General features: G+C 41.1%; 2 protein-coding genes across 5 annotated transcripts in view; one reads left to right on the top strand and one right to left on the bottom strand.

Annotated features, from left to right (window-relative positions):
- LOC145498010 (uncharacterized) overlaps positions 1-20,105 on the top strand; it is a 380,464-nt gene that overhangs the window by 265,708 nt on the left and 94,651 nt on the right. The window lies entirely within an intron of this gene.
- Positions 1-20,105, bottom strand: part of LOC145497882 (C2 domain-containing protein 3-like) — a 280,776-nt gene that overhangs the window by 205,415 nt on the left and 55,256 nt on the right. For all 4 annotated transcript variants that reach the window (XM_081477747.1, XM_081477748.1, XM_081477746.1 and 1 more), the window contains one exon: positions 19,697-19,814. In XM_081477747.1, the coding sequence (XP_081333873.1) occupies positions 19,697-19,814 (118 nt within the window). The remainder of the gene's footprint in view (positions 1-19,696; positions 19,815-20,105) is intronic.

Here is a 20,105-nt window from a genome sequence, read left to right on the forward strand (position 1 = left end):
AAGACACCAAAACCGAAAAACCGCATTTTTTATGTGCGAAAACTGAAAAACTGAACCAAAAATAGGCCAAATCCGGAAAACCGAAAATCCCAACACCACCGTCCTGCCAGTACTCTGGTCTTACTTCTCAGAAACATAGGCACGCAAGGCGTGCAAGATTTATTTTTTGTGTGAAGTGCTGGAGATAGAAGCATTCATGGTACAGTAATGATTTGGTTATTTTAACAAGTTTTTTTGGTTGCAATGTTACATCGGTCATGGCAGGATAGCTAAATAGTAAGCCATAAAATGTTTGACTGAACAAACTACAGTAATCTGACATGTCTCCACATTAATGTAGATACCATCTTATTTTCTAACAGGCAATTTGATTCATTCTTTGATACAACCCGCACTGTGATTAGTGTGACATGCGCACATGCATAACTCCCTCACTCACTGATCACATAACCCTTCCAACCCCCAAGAGGAATTTTTGCTCAAAAATACTCAAGTTAATTTAGAGACTTTTTTGCATTTTATACGAGTCATAAGTTTACCTTTTTACACAACACAACACAACTTTGCCGAAAATAGAGAGAAAGAGAAAAAAACCTCTGACATGTTGAAAGTCTGATTTAATTAAATTGCACTTTAACTTGGTGCCACGCAGTCTTCAAAGAACATTTGAGCAGTTTTCATACGTTTTACCTTTAAAAATATCCGACTGAAATGAATGTCATCAAATAAAACTATTAAACTGCTACTGCAGAGACGTAAAAACCGTCCAGAAATGAAAGCTTCTTTTTTGTTTAATATCTTGGAAACAATAGCCGATAACTTGTCAGCTCTAACTGAATTGAAATTCCTGAAGCATGGATGCCTACGATCAAAAAACGCAACAACAGGAGAACGGTACAACAGCGGACCACTGAGGGAACAGCTACTCATCGGAGCAATGGAACAATAGTGTTACATCATGCATCATAGCTTGTTACATCATGCATTGTTATAGTTGGTCCCAGCATGCCTTGGGGGGCGTAATAAAAACGTGGCGTCCATCTTTGATTTCTTTATGTTTTCGTGCAGCCACAACATGGTGTCAGAAGTGTGCTTCGCAGTGATTTAACACTCTCCCCAGAACTCAGGAATCAAGATAAATCTGACAATGGCGTCTTCGTCTGGACAGGGAGTCGCGGCGGTCATGCTCCCGAGGTTTTCAACCACGAGAGATCCACGAAGAAATTGTGAAAAGTTCATTCAGATGTTCAAAGATTGGTGCGAGCTCAATGGATGGTATGATAGCAAGCCTCCACCCGAAGCACCAGAAGAAGGAGCGCATCCTGTGCCTGTTGAGCCAAAGTGGCTTTCAAAAGGAAAAGCTTTGGCAGCTTTCCGTTCCGCCATTGCTGGTAACGAAGAACTCGAAAACACGGCTTTCAACTATCAGAGGAAGAAGCAAAGGAACCGAACGTTATACTCAAGCACTTGCAGGAACACTTCATGGCTAGCAAAGGAGTCCTAACGGAGAGAACAAAGTTCGCCCAAATGAAACAGGAAGACCAAGAATCTGTCACAGCCTGGGAAGGACGAGTTAAACAACAAGGTAGGAGACTTGAGTACTGTGATAAATGTGAAGATCAGTTACCCAGAGATAAATTCATATCAGGGATCAACGACGAGAGACTGATGTCAAAATTACTAGATAAGGGCCACAGAGATAAAACAATGAAAGAAATTGTCTCATTTAAGACAATGTTACAGGTAGCTAAGAACTTTGAGCAATGTGAGAAGGCTAAAGCAATAATGCAGCAAGCTAAAGGCCCCGCAGAACAAGTAAACTACACTGGCACAAAGTCGCCCTCAAGGTCGGAGCAAAACTGGGGTCAGGGTCAGGGTAAATACAAAGGCATAAAGACACCCCCAAAGTCCGAGCAAAACTGGGGTCAAGATCTGTCTAAGCGCCAATTCAAACCTGACACCTGTCAGTATTGTGCAGGTCCTCCACACCCTCGCTCCGTATGCCCAGCTTCAAACAAGCGACACTCTAGGAAGGGCTGTGGGAGAATAGGACACTTTGCCCACGCATGTCGAATAGGAGCACCCCCTGTAGCCAGCTCCAGCCAGGCACACCATCTTGATGCCAGTTTAGGGGAGGAGTATGAAACTGACCTATTCGAGGTGGATATCAAACCAGAAAAGTATGCTCAAAGTGTCTACAGCACTTTGCAAAATCCTCATGGTGCCGTGGTGGGCCGTAAGTTCTTCAGCCACTTGAAACTAGGTGTGACCAAGGACCTAATCAAATTGATCAGAGTGCAGTTAGATACTGCCTCCACTTACAACACACTGCCAGAAAAACTTGCTCAATCATTAATTCCTATTGGGCAGAAGATCACAAACTACCGCACCCCTAGTAAAACCACCTTATTCACCTATGACAACTCTAGACTCGCACCCATGGGTAAACTGCAGTTACTAGCTGAAACCACAGCAGGGTATCACCTCCTCACATTTCATGTTTTGAGAGACTCGCATATACAAGGAAAGCCACCCCTCCTGTCTGGCTCAGACTGTGTGAAGCTGAGACTGGTGAAGATCCATGCAGATGAAATTCATTCACTTGGAACATCACGTGGCACTGCAACACTTCAGAAACCCCACTCTGAGCCCCCAGTACAACTGCCAACACCTGACAACTCGCACGCCAGGGAGACACCAGCACCACGGATGTTTGATGTTCTGCATCCAAACACATCATTGCCATCCTGCCCTGCCAATATGACTCTTGAGTGGGTTCTCAAAGCATTTCCTGATGTGCATACAGGGTTGGGACAGTTCGGAAAGCCTGTTTCTTTTGATTTAGACCCGACAGTGACTCCAGTCCATGATGCCATCCACCGGCAACCAGTAGCAAGACATGCCAGAATCAAAGAGCAGTTATACAAGATGGAAAGCGAAGGGAAAATTTGCCGACAGTATGAGCCAACAGCTTGGTGCAGTAACATGACAATTAGAGAGACAAAGGACAAATTTAGAATCTGTTTGGACCCATCAAACACCATTAACAAGGCGATAAGAGTCCCCAAGCATCCAATTCCTCGCTTCGAGGACATCTTGCCACAACTGAACGGTGCAAAGTGTTTTTCAGTTGCAGATGCGATGTCTGGCTTCACCAACATACTTCTAGATCACGAATCAAGCCTGGCCACAACATTCCACACACCTTTTGGCAGGTACCGGTGGCTTCGGTTACCCTACGGTGTCTCCAGTGGACCCGAGGAGTATCAAGCGAGACAGCAGGAAGCCCTTGCAGGATTGAAAGGTATCTGCAACATTGCTGATGATGTTCTTATTTATGGATGTGGACAAACACAGGAGGAGGCCGAGAAAGATCACGATGAGAATCTTTACAATTTCCTGCGGCGAATGCAAGAAGTGAAACTCAAGCTGAACCCAGCCAAGTGGAGGTTCAAAACTCAAAAGGTGATCTTCATGGGATTCCAGCTCAGTCCTGAAGGGGTTAGCCCAGCTCCAACCATGGTGGAAACAATCTCAAACATGCCCAAACCTGCAGACCCACACGCTGTTCAGCGTTATTTGGGTATGCTCAATTTCCTTGCAAGATTTTGTCCAAAATTGAGTGACATGGTCAAGCCTTTAAGAGAATTAACCCACAAAGATGTCACTTTCCAGTGGACTGACTCACATGACAAAGCTTTTGGTGAGTCTAAGGAACTCATTGTTCATGCCCCTGTTTTGTGTTATTTCAATCCACAATTGCCTGTAACCCTTCAGGTGGATGCATCTGGTGTTGGCGTTGGTGGAGCGCTCTTGCAAAATGATCAACCAGTGGCATATTACTCCAACACTCTAACAGAAACTGAACAGAGATACGCTGTGATTGAAAAGGAATGTCTTGCTATCTGCTTGGCTGAGAAATGGAACAGTCTCCTTTATGGAAAGTCAGATATCACAGTACAAATGGATCATCAGCCACTAGAGAGTATCTTCAAGAAACCTCTCAACAAAGCACCACGGCGACTACAAGCCATGCGCATGAGACTCCAACGATGGTCATTTGAAGTGAAGTATAAGAAAGGGGCACAACAAGTCATAGCCGACACCTTGTCCAGAGCTCCCCTCCCACAGCTTTCCAAAGCAAATCTTTCCAGAGAACAGATATTTCAAGTGGAACTAGAAGCAATGGCTTTGGACAATTCCGGTATCTCTAAGGTTACTCAGGAAAACTTGCAGGAGCAGACTGCTATGGATCCAGCACTGCAAAAGCTATCTCTTCTCATAATGACTGGCTGGCCAACTTCCAAAACAGGTGTGGATCCATTAGTGCAACCTTACTACACTTTCAACGATGAACTTTCTGTGGCAGACAGCATAGTGTATAAAGGCCAGCAAGCGTCATTCCAAGCTCAATGAGACCAGCTATGCTTGAGAAAATCCACAGAACGCATTTTGGAGTAGGCTCCTGCATTCAAAGAGCCAAGGTGTCCCTCTTCTGGCCAGGCATAACTACAGATACCAAGAATAAATGCATGTCATGCCCACTGTGTGCTCAGTATGCTAGTCAAGCCCCAAAAGAACCCATGCTCAGCCATGATATTCCAGACAGCCCATGGTCCGTGGTTAGCCAAGATATCCTCATGTGGGAAGGAGAGTGGCATCTGGTCACGACGTGCCATTACAGTGATTGGGTCAAAATTGATGTACTTCCCAACACACTCACTGCAACAGTAGTGCAGCTGACCAAAGCGCACTTTGCAAGATGCGGGATACCTGAGCGCTTAATCACGGACAATGGTCCACAGTATATCAGCACCGAGTACAAGCAGTTTGCTTCTGAATATGAAATTGAACATGTAACATCATCCCCGTACTGGCCACAAGGAAATGGCAAGGCTGAAGCAGCCGTGAAGATTGTCAAGCGGATGTATCAAAAGAAAAAGGATATCCATTTAGCACTCCTGGACTACTGAAACACCCCTCAACAGGGCCAGGAACACTCGCCAACTCAAAGGCCCATATCCCGACGCACGAGGGGCATACTTCCAATGACACCTGGCCTTCTTAAGCCTGAAGTCGCACATCCTGTTGCTGTCAAAGCTGAAACTGGTGTACGTCGAACCAGAGAAAAACGATATTATGATAAATATCTGGGAGGAAAGGCACATGAAGAAATTCAGCCTGGCCAGTGGGTATATGTCAAACCCAATCCTAAGCACAAGCACTCTGCCTGGCCTCATGGCATTGTACAGAAAGTGTCCTCGCCCAGGTCATACATTGTTGTCACTCCTAATGGCGGAGAGATGCGCAGAAATAGAACACAGATCAGGTTGGCCACAGCCCCACCACCTGATGCGAAGACCTATATGTCCCAGCAACCAAGTGCATCCTGTGAGGATGACCAGCCATTAGGACAACCACTGCCCACCATAAGAGTGAGGATGACTCCTCAGAATCACCTGCAATCATCACAACAATTCAGCAGAGACCCTCGTCAGATGCAGAGTCAAGTACCAGCAGTCCAGAACCAACTTACAGACTCGCGGTTGCACAGAACCATACAACCACAACAAAGGCCCTTCAACGTACGGGGAACAGCTCAGTTCGCGGAAAATGGGTCAGCCAACAGTGAAACAGAAAGCACTACAACACCAGCCAAAGAAGTGACGCCTCGCTCCAGCAGAGTTGTGAAAGTACCAACCCGTCTGGATCTGTAAGAGACTTACTGGACTCCCTTGTGTGGAGTTAGAGACATTGATTGAACTTGAACGTCCTATAAAACATTCTAGTTGAACATTGCCTTGAAATGTTCTCGTCTTAATGGTGGCAACACTAAGTTGGATCAGTTGGGACAAACCTGTTATAACCCCATTAATGCTTTTCGCTGTTGTGTTTATATTGTATTTCATTTATTTATTTTATTTATTATTATTTTTTTTACAAAAGGGGGGATGTTACATCATGCATCATAGCTTGTTACATCATGCATTGTTATAGTTGGTCCCAGCATGCCTTGGGGGGCGTAATAAAAACATGGCATCCATCTTTGATTTCTTTATGTTTTTGTGCAGCCACAACAATAGGAGGATCGAAATGCACCAATCACAGCCGACCTTTGTGATATACATGATACCATGCAATCAGTCGACCTTATTGCCTGAAGAAGACTAGCAGTGAGCAGTCAAAATGTTGCGATCTACATCTCAAGTGACTACATCGTGAGACAAACGATAATAAACTCTATTAATACAGTTTATGTAGTAAACAGAGGTACCTACCCCACCCCTTACCACAATGCTAATTAATTAATTGAAATTAATTAATTAAACAAACATTAAATTTTGCACCTTATTGTGTTACAGCATTAGTGCCTGCTAATTAATTGAAATTAATTAATTAAACAAACATTAAATTTTACACCTTATTGTGTTATAGCTTTAGTGCCTGACTGAACAGCAGCCACCTAAACCATCCCAATAGTGCACTCTGCACTAAAAATCAGCAATCATAATAATTTCAAATGACGTTTCAATGACTCATTCATCATTTTCTAAAAGTCAGATTCCTAGGAGTTCTTTAGATACTAGGAATGCGTGTGAAAGTCTTGTTGCATGTGGTCACAAACTCTACAATGTGGAATGTAGAGAGTATTAATTAAGTACTAAATAGTTCTCTCTACATTCCACATTGTATAGTTTTTAATCACATGCAACGAGACTTTCACACATCTTCTTAGTATCTAAAGATCTCATAGGAATCTGACTTTTAGAAAATGATGAACAAGTCATTGAAATGTCATTCAGAATTGAAGGCTTTCGTGCAAAGAGGGTGCCGGATCTAGCTAATTTTTGGCAGACTGACTTGATTTGACCAGAAAAGCATCTTTGCATTTTTTTTTGTTGATTTGCACTTTGTTTTCGAGAAATAACGTATGCAAAAAACTCAGTTTTCCAAGGATATCTTTTGGAGATCTTTTGTTGAACGAAAAACTAAAGAAACCTTTTGTTTTGCTAAAGGATGAAGTCACCAAAGCGTGGCATTTGCCGCTAGTACATGTAAATGTTTAGTACCATATATCTTTTTTTTTCTTTAAGTACAATTTTATGAATAGTTGTATTTTATATGTAAATGCTGATCGCCAGTTAATACCAGTGATCCAGTGATAACTGATTGGCCTTTCAGGTTAAATAAAGTCTTTTATTTAGTTTTATTATTCATATAATTACCCTATTCTCTTACTGTTGCTTCGTTAGTGCAAGCGAATAAGGCGCTGAACAGGCCGGATTCAAGTTTGTTTTCTCGTGACACCAGTTCGTTACAGGGGCGGTCGATTTTTTTTCCAGTCTATTTCTCTACTTCTTTCATAAAAGAAAAACATCTATTTTCTTTTAAAACCTTGCTGTCGAAGCTGCTAAAAGTAACCGTTTAAGTTCGCGTCGCGTCAAAATCCACCTTCGAAGGATTCTCTCCAAAAGATGCCGCTTGGACAACTGATTTTTTTGCATACATTAGTTCTTGAAAACAAAGCACAAATCAACAACAACATCAAAAACGTTCTCATTTTGTGGTCAATCACGCGTGTAAAAACAGAAGAGAAAGCCAAATGAGAAAAGAGTTTTGTTGGCATTGGAGGCACTAGATTGAGGTTTGACATTTATTTTGTTAAAAGACAAGTTTTTAGTGGCTTTAACACAGTGCTAGGGATGGAATTCATTGAATGTGATGAAGCTTGTGATTGGTAACTGTTGCAAGTGGAAGCCTGTAATACTTGGTGAAGTTTCCCGCAGATTTAAGCTCAGAATTTTTTCTGATTAAGGGTGCGGACCATCATCAACGTTTTGAACCTTTGCGGTAGTTTGGGTTTTTCGTTCATGATTTCAAAGTGATAAAATTAAAACAATCAAACTTAAACTTGGCATATTTTGCAAATGTTTCGCTTTAAAATGAAGCCTTGAAATAGTGCATGTATTTATTCATACTTCCCTGCTCAATAAGCTCGCCAGTTTTATATCTCACTTTCAATATTTACACAAACATCTTACACCTGCCGAGTTTAAAGATTGTGTAAAATCTTGCAAAGTTTGTTTCTTTTGTTGAAAGAAATCTTCGCAGTTATTTGTTCTCGAAAATCCTCCATGTGCGAGCTAAGCACTGGGTTGCATGTTGTTGTGTTTAAAGAACTAATTAAATTACACGTACATTCACTGGAGATAAAAGAACTAATTTTAATTACATTTTTGAAAGAAAACAACTTATGACCTTCATTTGTGTCATCTCTATTTTTTTTCAGTTTATCCCATGTACTGAACAGCAATTGCTGGGTTTTTCGCTTCATTTTGAGAGGAAAAACTGAGCTTTAACTTAACCCCGGCTGTCAAATATTTCAGTGCTGCTGTCACGGTCAGTGCCCACGTCACGTTTTTGGCGGCAATTCTCACGGCCCGAATGATTTCAGATTTCTTTTATCTTACAGCTCTAAGAGTTGTATTTTTTAATCGCTACATATTTGTTGAGAAAATCAGACATATTGTTTTTATGCTTAATTTTATAGACGGATAGGCTCATATTGTTACAAATATATTTTTTTCATAATTTATTTACTACGAGTAGCCAGCGCGCCAAGGACGACTAGACGGCGAATTTCGCGGGTTGCCAGAGCTTACGGAGAACTCTGATGTTGGTTGACATCTTTTGAGTTATTTGGGGATGGCAAATGTCTCATTATCACTGAGACTACAAATGCAAACACGAGGCAGCGAAGAAGAGCGATGCTACTCCATTTAGCAGGCCCAGATGTACAAGAAGTCTTCTCTAATCTCACAGATACCGGAGAAGCAACCAATTACTCCACAGCTGTAACAGCATTGAATGGATATTTTCTTCCCAAAGTCAATACAGCTTTTGCCCGCCAGAAATTTCACTGACTCCAACAAAAGGAAGGTGAGACTGTTTCGCAGTTTGTTACTCAATTAAGAAAAGAAGGAAAGGATTGCAATTTTGGTGCAATTTTGGTGACAACCAGATAAGAGACGCTGTCCTGTGTAAATGTAGGCCAGACCATGTAACGTGCAAACTACTTAAGGAAAGAGTGGAGCTAACGCTCGCTCGCACATTAGAAATCGCAGAACAGTGTGAAAGTGTAGCCCACCAAATGTCTCATCTCAGTGTGAGTGAGCCGAGTAAAGAAGATGCAAACAGGGTTTACGTATGACCTGAGCAACCCAATGGTAACCAAAACCGAAAGAAAAATGGATTTCAGTGCTATCCTTGTGGGTCGAGTTGGCACCTGGGTAGAGATCCAAACTGTCCTGCTAGGGGTCAGACCTGTAGGAAATGTAAAGGGAAAGATCATTTTGCTAGTGTGTGCAAAACCAAACCAAAGAAACCAGGAGTTAATCAAGTACAAGAAGATTGGTAAAGGGAAAGCTCAAGCTGAATTCCTAGTCATCAAAGGAAAAGGAGTGCCACTCCTGTGCAAAGATACTGCAATGAAGTTAGGTGTGCTGAGAATAGGTGTCGACATCGCTACAGTTGCTGGAACCAGGCAGACATTACAGCGACAATTCCCAGAAGTATTTAGTGGGATTGGAAAGCTTAAGTCTAAGCAATTGACATTACACGTAGACCCAAAAGTGAAACCAGTTCCTCAACCGCTAAGGTGAATCCCCTTCAATTTACAAGAAAAAGTAGAAAAGAAGATTCAAGAACTATTGGACTGTGACATCATAGAAGAAGTTGATGGGCCTACACCATAGGTGAACCCAATAGTAATTATCCCAAAGCAGATGGTGACATTCGTCTCTGCATCGATATGAGGCGAGCAAACGAGGCCATTCTACGTGGACGACACCCCATACCAACTGTTGATGAGCTGCTAAACAGCATGAACAGCTCAAGGGTTTTCAGCAAGCTAGATTTAAAGTGGGGATACCACCAGCTGGAGCTTAGTCAAGAGTCACGCCAAATCACCACCTTCGTGACACACAAGGGCTTATACAGATATTAGCGCCTATTGTTTGGTGTGAGCTCAGCAAGTGAGCTGTACCAACATGAGATATCCACCGCCCTGGCTGGCATAGAGGGCGTTGACAATAACTCTGATGACATCATTGTACATGGCCCGGACCAGAAAACTCACGACCAACGCCTTCTTAAACCATGAAGTGCCTCAGACAACATGGTTTGACTCTCAATGCTGACAAATGCCTGATCAATGTGGACAGACTGGTTTTCATGGGAATTCTTCTGTCTGAAAAAGAATTTGGCGCGACGGAAGAAAGAGTTAGAGCCCTGCAAGAAACAAGAGAGCCTGAAACCGTCATTGAAGTTCGAAGCTTCTTAGGATCAACCATCACAGAGCCATTGAGGAAACTAACCAGGAAAGATGTTCCGTTCCACTTTGGACCCAAGCAAAAAGCTTCCTTTGAGTCGCTTAAGCAAAGCATGGCTGAAGCTGGCACATTGGCATACTTTGACGAGAGTACATCAATCAAAGTCGTTGCAGATGCAAGCCCTGTTGGCCTTGGAGCTGTACTAATGCAAAACCAGAATGGGACATGGGTACCAATCTGCCATGCAAACCGCAGCCTCACAGAGTGTGAACGGAAATACTCCCAGATGGAGAAAGAGGCCCTTGCCCTTGTTTGGGCTTGTGAGAGGTACCACGCATACATTTACGGAATGCGATTTGATCTAGTGACCGTTCACAAGCCATTGGAAGTGATCTATGGACCTGATTCCAAACCTTGTGCCCACATCGAACGCTGGGTAATCTGCCTACAGCCCTATGATTTCAGAGTCATGTATGCTCCAGGACAAAGCAATGTAGCTGATCCCCTCTCACGCTTGCTCAGTCAGAACAAACCAACAAATCATCAACATGGTGCAGAAGAGTATGTTCGATTTGCAGCCATCAGTGCCACACCCGCAGCCCTAACCACGAGAGAATTTGAAGAAGCATCAGCAGTGGATGAAGAGTTGAAAGCTCTGAGAGAAGCAATTAAAACAGGTTGATTTGAGAAATGTAAAGTTTATGCACCAGCTGAAGGGGAGCTGTGTGTGATCGGACAGCTAGTCCTAAGAGGTACTCGTATCGTACTGCCAAGCAAGCTAAGGCCCCAAGCAATACCCTTAGCACACAAGGGACACTTGGGAATTATTGGAACAAAGCAGAATTTGAGAAGGAAGGTATGGTGGCCTGGTATTGATAAGGCAACAGAGAAGTTCTGCAAATCTTGTTATGGATGTCAACTGGTTGCACGTCCAAATCCACCTGAACCGTTGACTTCATGGTCTTCCCATAACCATCAAGTCAGACAATGGACCGCAATTCATCTCTGGAGAATTCCAGGAATACTGTGTGCAGAATGGAATTGTCCATCTCAAGACAACACCGAAATGGCCCCAGGCCAATGGGCAAGTTGAACAGCAGAACGCCTCCCTGATGAAGAGAATATTTGCATTGCCCAAGCTGAAGGGGTCGACTAGAAGAAAGAGTTAAGATATGTGACGAAATACTGAAGTATTGATTACACCACAACCGGTAAAAGCCCTGCCGAATTGTTGTTCAATAGAAAGATGAGAGGGAAGCTGCCAGAGCTGCATGCTGATTGCCGTCTAGACCTAGAAATTCGGGATAGAGAAGCAGAAGTGAAGGCAAAGACCAAAGCAGCAAATGCAAAACCATCAGACATTACAGTGGGTGATCAAGTACTTGTAAGACAAGAGAGAAAAGACAAACTCTCGACACCATTCAATCCAACGCCATACCGTGTGGTAAGCAAGACTGGCAACAGTGTCATTGTGGAGGCTTCAGGTGGGACCCAATACTTGAGAAACACCTCACATGTGAAAAGGTTTACAGCAGATGATCCTGTATCAACACCTGGGACACCATCTGCTAGCCCAGACGGAATTGCCGTACCTTTCACAATACCAAGCCAAGTGTTAAGTGAATTGACACCAGCAGCACCTATCACACCACAGAGTAAACCTCCAACCAGGAGTACACTGTCAGCACAAACAAGTGCAGAGAATGGAAACGAGGCAGTTACCGCCCATGGTGATATGACAATTGACCAAGGAACAGTACCTGGCACGTCAGGAACACCAAGGTTGACTCAGAGACCTCAGAGGAAGAGGAGACCACCAGAGAGATACAAAAACTGTTTTAAAATTATGAACTGATCTCCTGTTTACTGATGGATAAATCAAAGAACTTTGTGATTAAGGTTTTTGTGATTGAGAACTTTGTGATTTTGTTTTTAAAAGTGTTGTTGAGGACGGTCATTCCGAGGCAATTTAGGAGGCTGTCTCTGTAAGAACTGACCACTGATTTTACTTCGAAAATTCGATTTTTCTCATAAGCTGGGATTTCAAAGCCCTTACCTAGTCAATCACTAAAATGAGTTTTATTTCATTAAAAATTCCAATTGAAGTTTTCTAGGATTGATTGAAGTTCGGTCCACTCGACACAAGTTTCATGCCCACCGAAACTGGAAAAATAGCACATATTGCCGGCACTCTAAAAAAAATAATATTCGCTCAAAAGTCCCAATTCTTTTTTTCAACTATAGATATATCATAGCAGTTTGTTTAGCCATGTTGCAATTATAATTCAATGTTGTTCCTTCAATGGTCAAAAGAAGATTTTCTACAAGTTAAATTGCGTTTTAAACCAAATGCAAAAATAGCTCTACTTTGTAGGCATGTTTCAAAAATGTGGCACCTGTTTGAAACTGCTGAACTACATGAATAGAAAGTATAAATGTCCCTTAATTTAAAACAATAATAAAATTTGTCTGCCCACTAGGTTTTCAAAACTAACGACCACTTAAAGTTCAGGAAATTTTGAAAATATTCCAGTGAGCAACTAACACACTCGCCTTCGTAAAGTGCTCTGATAAATTCCCATAAATCTCTTACCTGGCTTCAAGATTAAAGTTTTGGTCCTTTGTAGCGATCCTTGAAACCTGAGTGATTTGGTTCCCAACAAGTGATTTGGTTCCCAGTCTTCCCATGAGTATAACGGGAAGATTGGGAACTAAGTCACTTGTTGTAAACACAAAATGGCCATGGCATTTATCAATCCTTCCTTGGCTTCCCGAATCACTGTTTACTGTTCATACATGTATGTGTGCCAAGAGTTGTCCAAGAGTGCTTCTATAAACCCTTCAAGAGGAGTCTACATGGTTAACCCGGCTTCGAGGAAAACAATGGTCAGTAATACAAAGAACATCGAAGTATGTGACAGTCACGCTCGACATAGATGAGGAACATATAAATCTACTTTATATACAAACCCACAGTTGGAAGGAAAAGCTGGCAGTTTTAATGCTACCTAGGTTTCAAGGATCGCTTCAAAGGACCAAAACTTTAATCTTGAAGCCAGGTAAGAGATTTACGGGAATTTATCGGAGCACTTTACAAAGGCGAGTGTGTTAGTTACTCACTGGAATATTTTCAAAATTTCCTGAACTTTAAACGGTCAACTGAAAGCAAAGGCATACATGTGGGTTGACTATAGCAATTCTAAAAACTCGGATCTAACCTAAAAAACGAAACAGCAAAAAACATTCTCCAACATATTGTCAATATACTCACAATTCTGTCAGGCGTAATCCCGTTTAAGACGCACTATTTTCCTACTTTTGTACAAAGAGCACAAACACACTGTTTTCGATAAAAGGATTACTTTCTACTTATCGCTTGATATACCACTTGCACCAATCCACGGACGAGGGCCATAATCCGATTGGCTACTGAAGCAAAAATGGCGGGAATCTCGCGTGTTCGGTTTTATCACTACGAAAACAAACATAATGTCTAAAAATAAACAAAACTCTCAACGAAGTGCAAAACACCGTATACTTGTCATCAATGAACATTCGTATTTTCTTTACCCAGACAAAACGATTATCGATTGTTTAATCACAACCACTCTTTCATGGACAGAAAATATAAAACAGCACATTTCCAAAACTTCATAAAAAACTGAAAACTGCAAATCTCGATCTTACCCTGACTTCATTATCACTACTGTAAACTGTATATTTCAGTGCTCATACAATGCTCATTTAATTCACTTCAAGACTGGCAAAAGCACAACTGCACTACCAATCCGTAAATTTAATGTAGACTGTTCAGCTATCACACGTGCGACTTGCTTGTCTATCTAAATTTGTATGTATGGAGGATATGTTCTTATTATGAGTTTGCCAGTGAGCACAAATTTATCTGACACTGTATAAACCAAAATCAACCCCCAAATCTTCATTTAAAAGCTGAAATTAAAAGCACCCCACTGATCCTACAAACAGCAAAGGAAAGCTGCAAAGGAAATCTGCAAAGGAATGTTACTCTCTCTGAAATCAACACCTTATTATCTTGAAAAATATTTGGCAACACTCATCACCTCACCTGAAATTAATTTGTTGTTTTAACAGTATACTTGTCATATTAATTAAAAGTAGTCTGCTGATCCTACAAACAGCAAAGGAAAGACGCAAAGCCTTCACCTATCACCTGTGCGACTTACTTGTCTATCTAAACTTGTATGTATGGAGGATATGTTCTTATTATGAGTTTGTCTGTGAAAGCAAATTGTGACCTTCCATAGGAAAACACGTCTTATCGAACATTTCAATTTGGGCCAAACGGTGTTTCAAACGCCCTCAAACATCAGTATGGATTTAGACGTGGGCGTGGTACAGCACAAGCGGTAGGTCAACTGAACAACTCTGCGCTTGTTTCCATGGATGGAGGAAAAGTCGCTGGTATGCTATTTCTCAATATATCCAAGGCATTTGACTCTATAAATCACAAGATACTCCTGGGAAAGCTTGAACACATAGGGCTAGCAGCAAGGAGTCTGAAATGGTTTGAATCATATCTTGCAGACAGACGGCAATGCGTGTGTATAAACGGGGAGGTATCAGAGACTCGCCCTATTGACCTGGGTGTGCCACAAGGAAGTATCCTAGGCCCGCTTCTATTTAATGTTTACATTAACAGCTTGTCAGCTGCTGTAACAAAGAGTGAAGTCATATTGTATGCGAATGATGCTGTTTTAACAGTTGCTGCGTCGACACCCCAAGAGCTTAATGATGCCCTTCGACATGACTTCACCCTAATCTCCGACTGGTACATCAACAACAAATTAACGCTTAATGTGACGAAGACTAAATTGATGCTTTTGGGTAGCAAGACAATGTTGTCTCCGTTTAATGACTTTCAGTTTTCTACTGACGAAGGGCAAATAAATCGTGTTTCATCTTTTAAGTATCTAGGCGTATTATTGGATGAGAAATGGAAATGGAAGATGCACGTCAATAGCCTCTTACAAAAATTAGGACATCGCCTGTCAGTCTTCAATCGAATCTATCATATGCTGGATCAGAAAAGTCTCCATCATATTTTAATGGCCTTGTCCTACCACACCTAGATTATGCAGATATTGTCTGGGGTGACCAGCCTGGTCTTACAACTCAGATGAAACAATTACAATTTTTTCAAAATTGCTTTGCGAAGAAGATCATTAAGTCAAAAATGTCATCAGCAGAGGCTCTGACGTCGTTGCGGTGGGTGTCTTTACATGCGAAGCAGTTCGGTTATTGGTGTTGTGTTGTGCAAGATGCAATGAAAGGTAGCATCCCCGAACATTTCGGTGTATTCCGATCCACCATGAACCAATGACACGATTATAATACCCAAAATGGGTACATGCCCAAAGTCAGTAGGCCAAGAACGGAATGGGGAAAAAGCAAAACATAATTATTATAAAGCCATTAACGACTGGGCCACACTACCAAGTGCTTTAAAGAGACTCATGCCAAAAACTATTTTTAAATACAAACTGAAACAGTTTTTATTGAACCATTTTAACCTTAGTTAGTAGTATTTTAGTTCTTGTTTTAGTTTTTAATCTTAGTTAGCTTACCGCATAGGTTTTTGTCCTTTTTATTGTATTTTAGATTTTAATGTATTTTAAAGGTTTAACATTAATTTTCTCAGAGGACCCTCCTGAAAACCACCTTATGGTGATTGGAGGCCTCCTCTTAAAATATTATGTATTATTATTATTATTATTATTATTATTATTATTATTATTATTCCTGATACTCCCTCTGTTTGTATTTGTGGGGACATATTCAATGTGGATCACGCTATGATATGCAAAAGAGGCGGATTTATCATCCAACGCCATAATGAACTAAGGGATTTGGAGGTGGAACTGCTTAGCATGGTATGCAATGGTGTCGAAACCGAACCAGTTTTGCAAGACATCACAGGAGAAGAGTTGAATAGGGGAGCCAACACCGCCCCTGATGCGTGGCTGGATATAGTTGCTAGGGGATTCTGGGAGAGGCAGAGGTCGGCTTTTTTTTATGTCAGAGTATGCCATCCGAATGCAGACTCCTATAGAGATTTGGATCCAGACCAGATATTCAGGCAGCACGAAACAGAGAAGAAGCGCCAGTATGCCAGCCATGTGTTACAAGTAGAGCAAGCTACATTCACGCCATTAGTTTTTAGCACGACGGGTGGAATGGCAGTGGAATGTAATCAATACCATAGTAGACTTGCTGAGTGCTACAAAGAAGGGCAAAAGTTATGCGACTACCATGTCATGGATCAGGGCAAGAGTATCTTTTGCGCTGCTGAGATCAGCATTACTTTGTTTAAGAGGCTCGCGAGCTCCTAGGAGAGTCCACTTAGAACTGTCAGACATTGATTTAGATATCGAAAAAGAACATGCAAATATTCGTTAAGGCAATTGAGAATGCTATTTCTGGGGAACTATAGCCGAAGCCACGAACACTGAGCCAAGAAATGGACCTGCATATAGCTACAGTGTATTTTTAAAGTAGAGTTTTTACCATTTAAATGAGTAGAGTATTTTTTACTTTTCTTATTTAAATTTTTTCGACAAATGATAATAGACAAATTTATAAGGGTTGTAAAGAATGAGTGTAATTTGTAATTATTATTACCGAAAACTTAAGGAACAACAGAATTTCTGAATTTTTTACCAGATACATGTAAGATTCAAGTTTGTATGGAAAAGTGCTCAATAAAGTTTGTTATTATAAATTATTATCATTATTATTACTATTATTAAACGGCGTTTGCAAGGTGTTTGCAGAGGGTTTGCAACGCATTTGCAAAGGGTTTGGAAAAAGTTTGAAACGCTTTTAAAAGGGTTTGTAAAGCATTTGAAAGGGTTTGGAAGGAGTTTGTAAAACGTTTGAAAGCGTTTTAAAGGAGTTTGTAAAGCGTTTGAAGAGAGTTTCTAAACCTTTTGAAAGGAGTTTGTAAAGCGTTTGAAACGAGTTCGCAAAGGGTTTGAAAAGAGTTTGCAAAGGGTTTGCAAAGGGTTTGCAAAGGGTTTGCATGGACTTTGCGAAGGGTTTGCAAAGCGTTTGAAATCGTTTGCCTTAGGGTTTGTATGCTAATAAAAGACATCTTATTTATAATTTTCATAAAAGCTCAGTACGTTAAACCCTACGGAGCGTTCTTATTCGGCTTCGGTGGTTTTGACAATCGGTCGTTTGCTTCTAATAGTGATCCCGCATGAAAATTCTGAGCGAGACACGGGCGAGATTCTGGCCCTAAAAATATCTCGCTAATGAGCGAGACAGAACCTGATGATAATCAGGCTGACAGGAGCGATAAAAATTGAACGATAAGGTCATTCATTCATGCAACAATTTTTATATTAATCAAACTTTCGGTGTGCTTATCTACTTAATTGTGACAATCATCTAGCTAAAGTTACAAGCTCACCTCAATGATCAAGCCTTAGCTACTTCCATTTCTTGTGGTAGTAACATTACACTAGCTGCATATTAATGTAATGTAAACACTGCAAGGCCTCTAGCAAAATCTGAAAACTGAACAAAAATGCAACCTGGGCAAGAATAACCGTGTTGAAATGAATCTTTTGATGCAAAAGAGCGATCCTGTTATATTTTAGTTTTCACATTTAGCGCATACTTTTATGGTATGAGGTCTCACACCGTTCGCAAGATTATGGCCAATAACTAGACCTGACAAAAGTCATGTCCGAATTTCATGTACTTGTAAAATGAATTTAGCCAGAATTACAACGATAACGCACCCTGAAAAATGTCACGGTAGTGCGCCATAAGCGAATAAATTCGGTTTGTACTCCATCGCGCTAGTTCACGCCATATAATCAGCGATAAACACGCCAGACAAATGTCCAGTAGTACTACAGAGACAAAATCCTCTTGTCTCGAGCGCGGATATGAGCACCTACGGCTTGTTAGCATTTCATTCCAGTTCGATAAAACAGCATTAACAATTCACACCTTCTAAATTTGTTGCTGTAAATACTACAAAATCCCTAGCAAACTTGAGTAAAACACACATTTAAACAGTGCACATGTAAACAATCACGACCGTCAAGCTATTATGCAAATTTTGGCTTGTCGGTTGTTTTTGTCCGCCGCGCAATGTTTGGATCGAAATTTCGACAAATGCTCAAATAATATTTAAGATGTAAAATTTAAAATTCATCTTTTACCTTTCTCTTTGTGTCTGCAATAAAACTACAGTGAACATTTGCTTGTATGACCGACAAGAGGTTTTCATTCACGTCAAATCAACTGATAAATCGTAAACAAAGGCAACCAAAACACAGACTGACATCACATGCTCATGCATTCTAAATACATTTCTGCACTTTCCTATCGTTCTGACTAACTATATATAAATCTTTTTATCTTGCTACTCGTGTTAAAAGAACAGTTAATTGCTGACCGTAAGATATTAAAAACTAATCATTGCTAAGCGCGTTTTATTCCTTGCAGACTGGTTCCGCCAGCTCTCAAGAGAAGCGTTTGCAAAGTGTTTGCAAAGCATTTGCAAAGGGTTTGCGAAGCGTTTGCAAAGGGTTTGCGAAAAATTAGCAAAGGGTTTGTGAAGCATTTGAAAATGGTTTGAGAAGCATTTGCAAAGGGTTTGAGAAGCATTTGACATGCTTTGCAAACCGTTTGACAGGCGTTTGCAAAGGGTTTGAAAAGTGTTCGAAATGCTTTCCAAGCGTTTGTAAGGAGTTTGCAAAGCGTTTGAAAAGAGTTTGCGAAGCGTTTGAAACGCTGTCAAACCCCGTTTGTGAGGCATTTCAAACGCCCCAAAAACGCTGTTTTCGATAAGACATGTTTTCCTATGGAAGGTCACAATTTATCCGATACTGTACAAACCAAAATCCACCCCTATATCTTCTTTTAAAAGCTACAATTAAAAGCACTCCGCTAAACCTACAAACAGCAAAGGAAAGCAGCAAAGGAACTCCTAGAGTGCATTTCGCTTCCACAGGGGGATAAATCATGCGCAACATAAGCGCACAGACATAAGCGCGACAAACTATGCGAAATTGCTATCCAAAGGAATGCATGCATGCCAGCATAAAGCAATGACGCCACACAATACGTCATCGCTTAAAAATCGGCCAAAAAAACCTATATACGCCCTTTTAGCACGAAAGCCTTCAATTATTATCGCTGATTTTTATTCTTAATAAGAGTCAGTTAATTATTAGCGGAATTGATAGACAGAAGACAAGGGCAGTGGTCTCACTGCTTGATCTTTTCTTTGAGACCTGAACTCAGTAACTGAACCATTAGGTCAAGACACTTTTATTAAAAATTAATCATTACACAAGACTACAAACCTATTTCCTTTTCTATGCCTTTTTTCAGCTCTTTCTTTTCTGTTGTTGGTGTTGATATCTGTGAATTCTCTGCTGTATACCCCAGTCTCTCTGGTGATGTGGGAGCAAATTTCACACCCTGAAAAATAACAGGTGTGTGTGATAAATGACTTAATGCAATATAACAGGTCTGTTGTGATTTTAGTATTTTATGTAAAGTGCCAATAACAAAATGAATGAATGAATGAATGAATGAAATAGTTATTGCTGGCCGCATAGGGCAGCTTCTATTTCTGTCCTCATAATTATGTCCTCGCCTTCAGGTTATGTTTGTTAGCAGTTCCCAGGCCCCACTGCGTAGAAAGTCTGCGATTGTTATGATAGACAGACTTGAATCTGTGACCTTGTGCTTTGAGCGTTTGTTGAGTAC

The sequence above is a fragment of the Orbicella franksi genome, chromosome 9 (genome assembly GCF_964199315.1).
Source record: "Orbicella franksi chromosome 9, jaOrbFran1.1, whole genome shotgun sequence".
In the NCBI taxonomy this organism is placed as follows: Eukaryota; Metazoa; Cnidaria; class Anthozoa; order Scleractinia; family Merulinidae; genus Orbicella; species Orbicella franksi.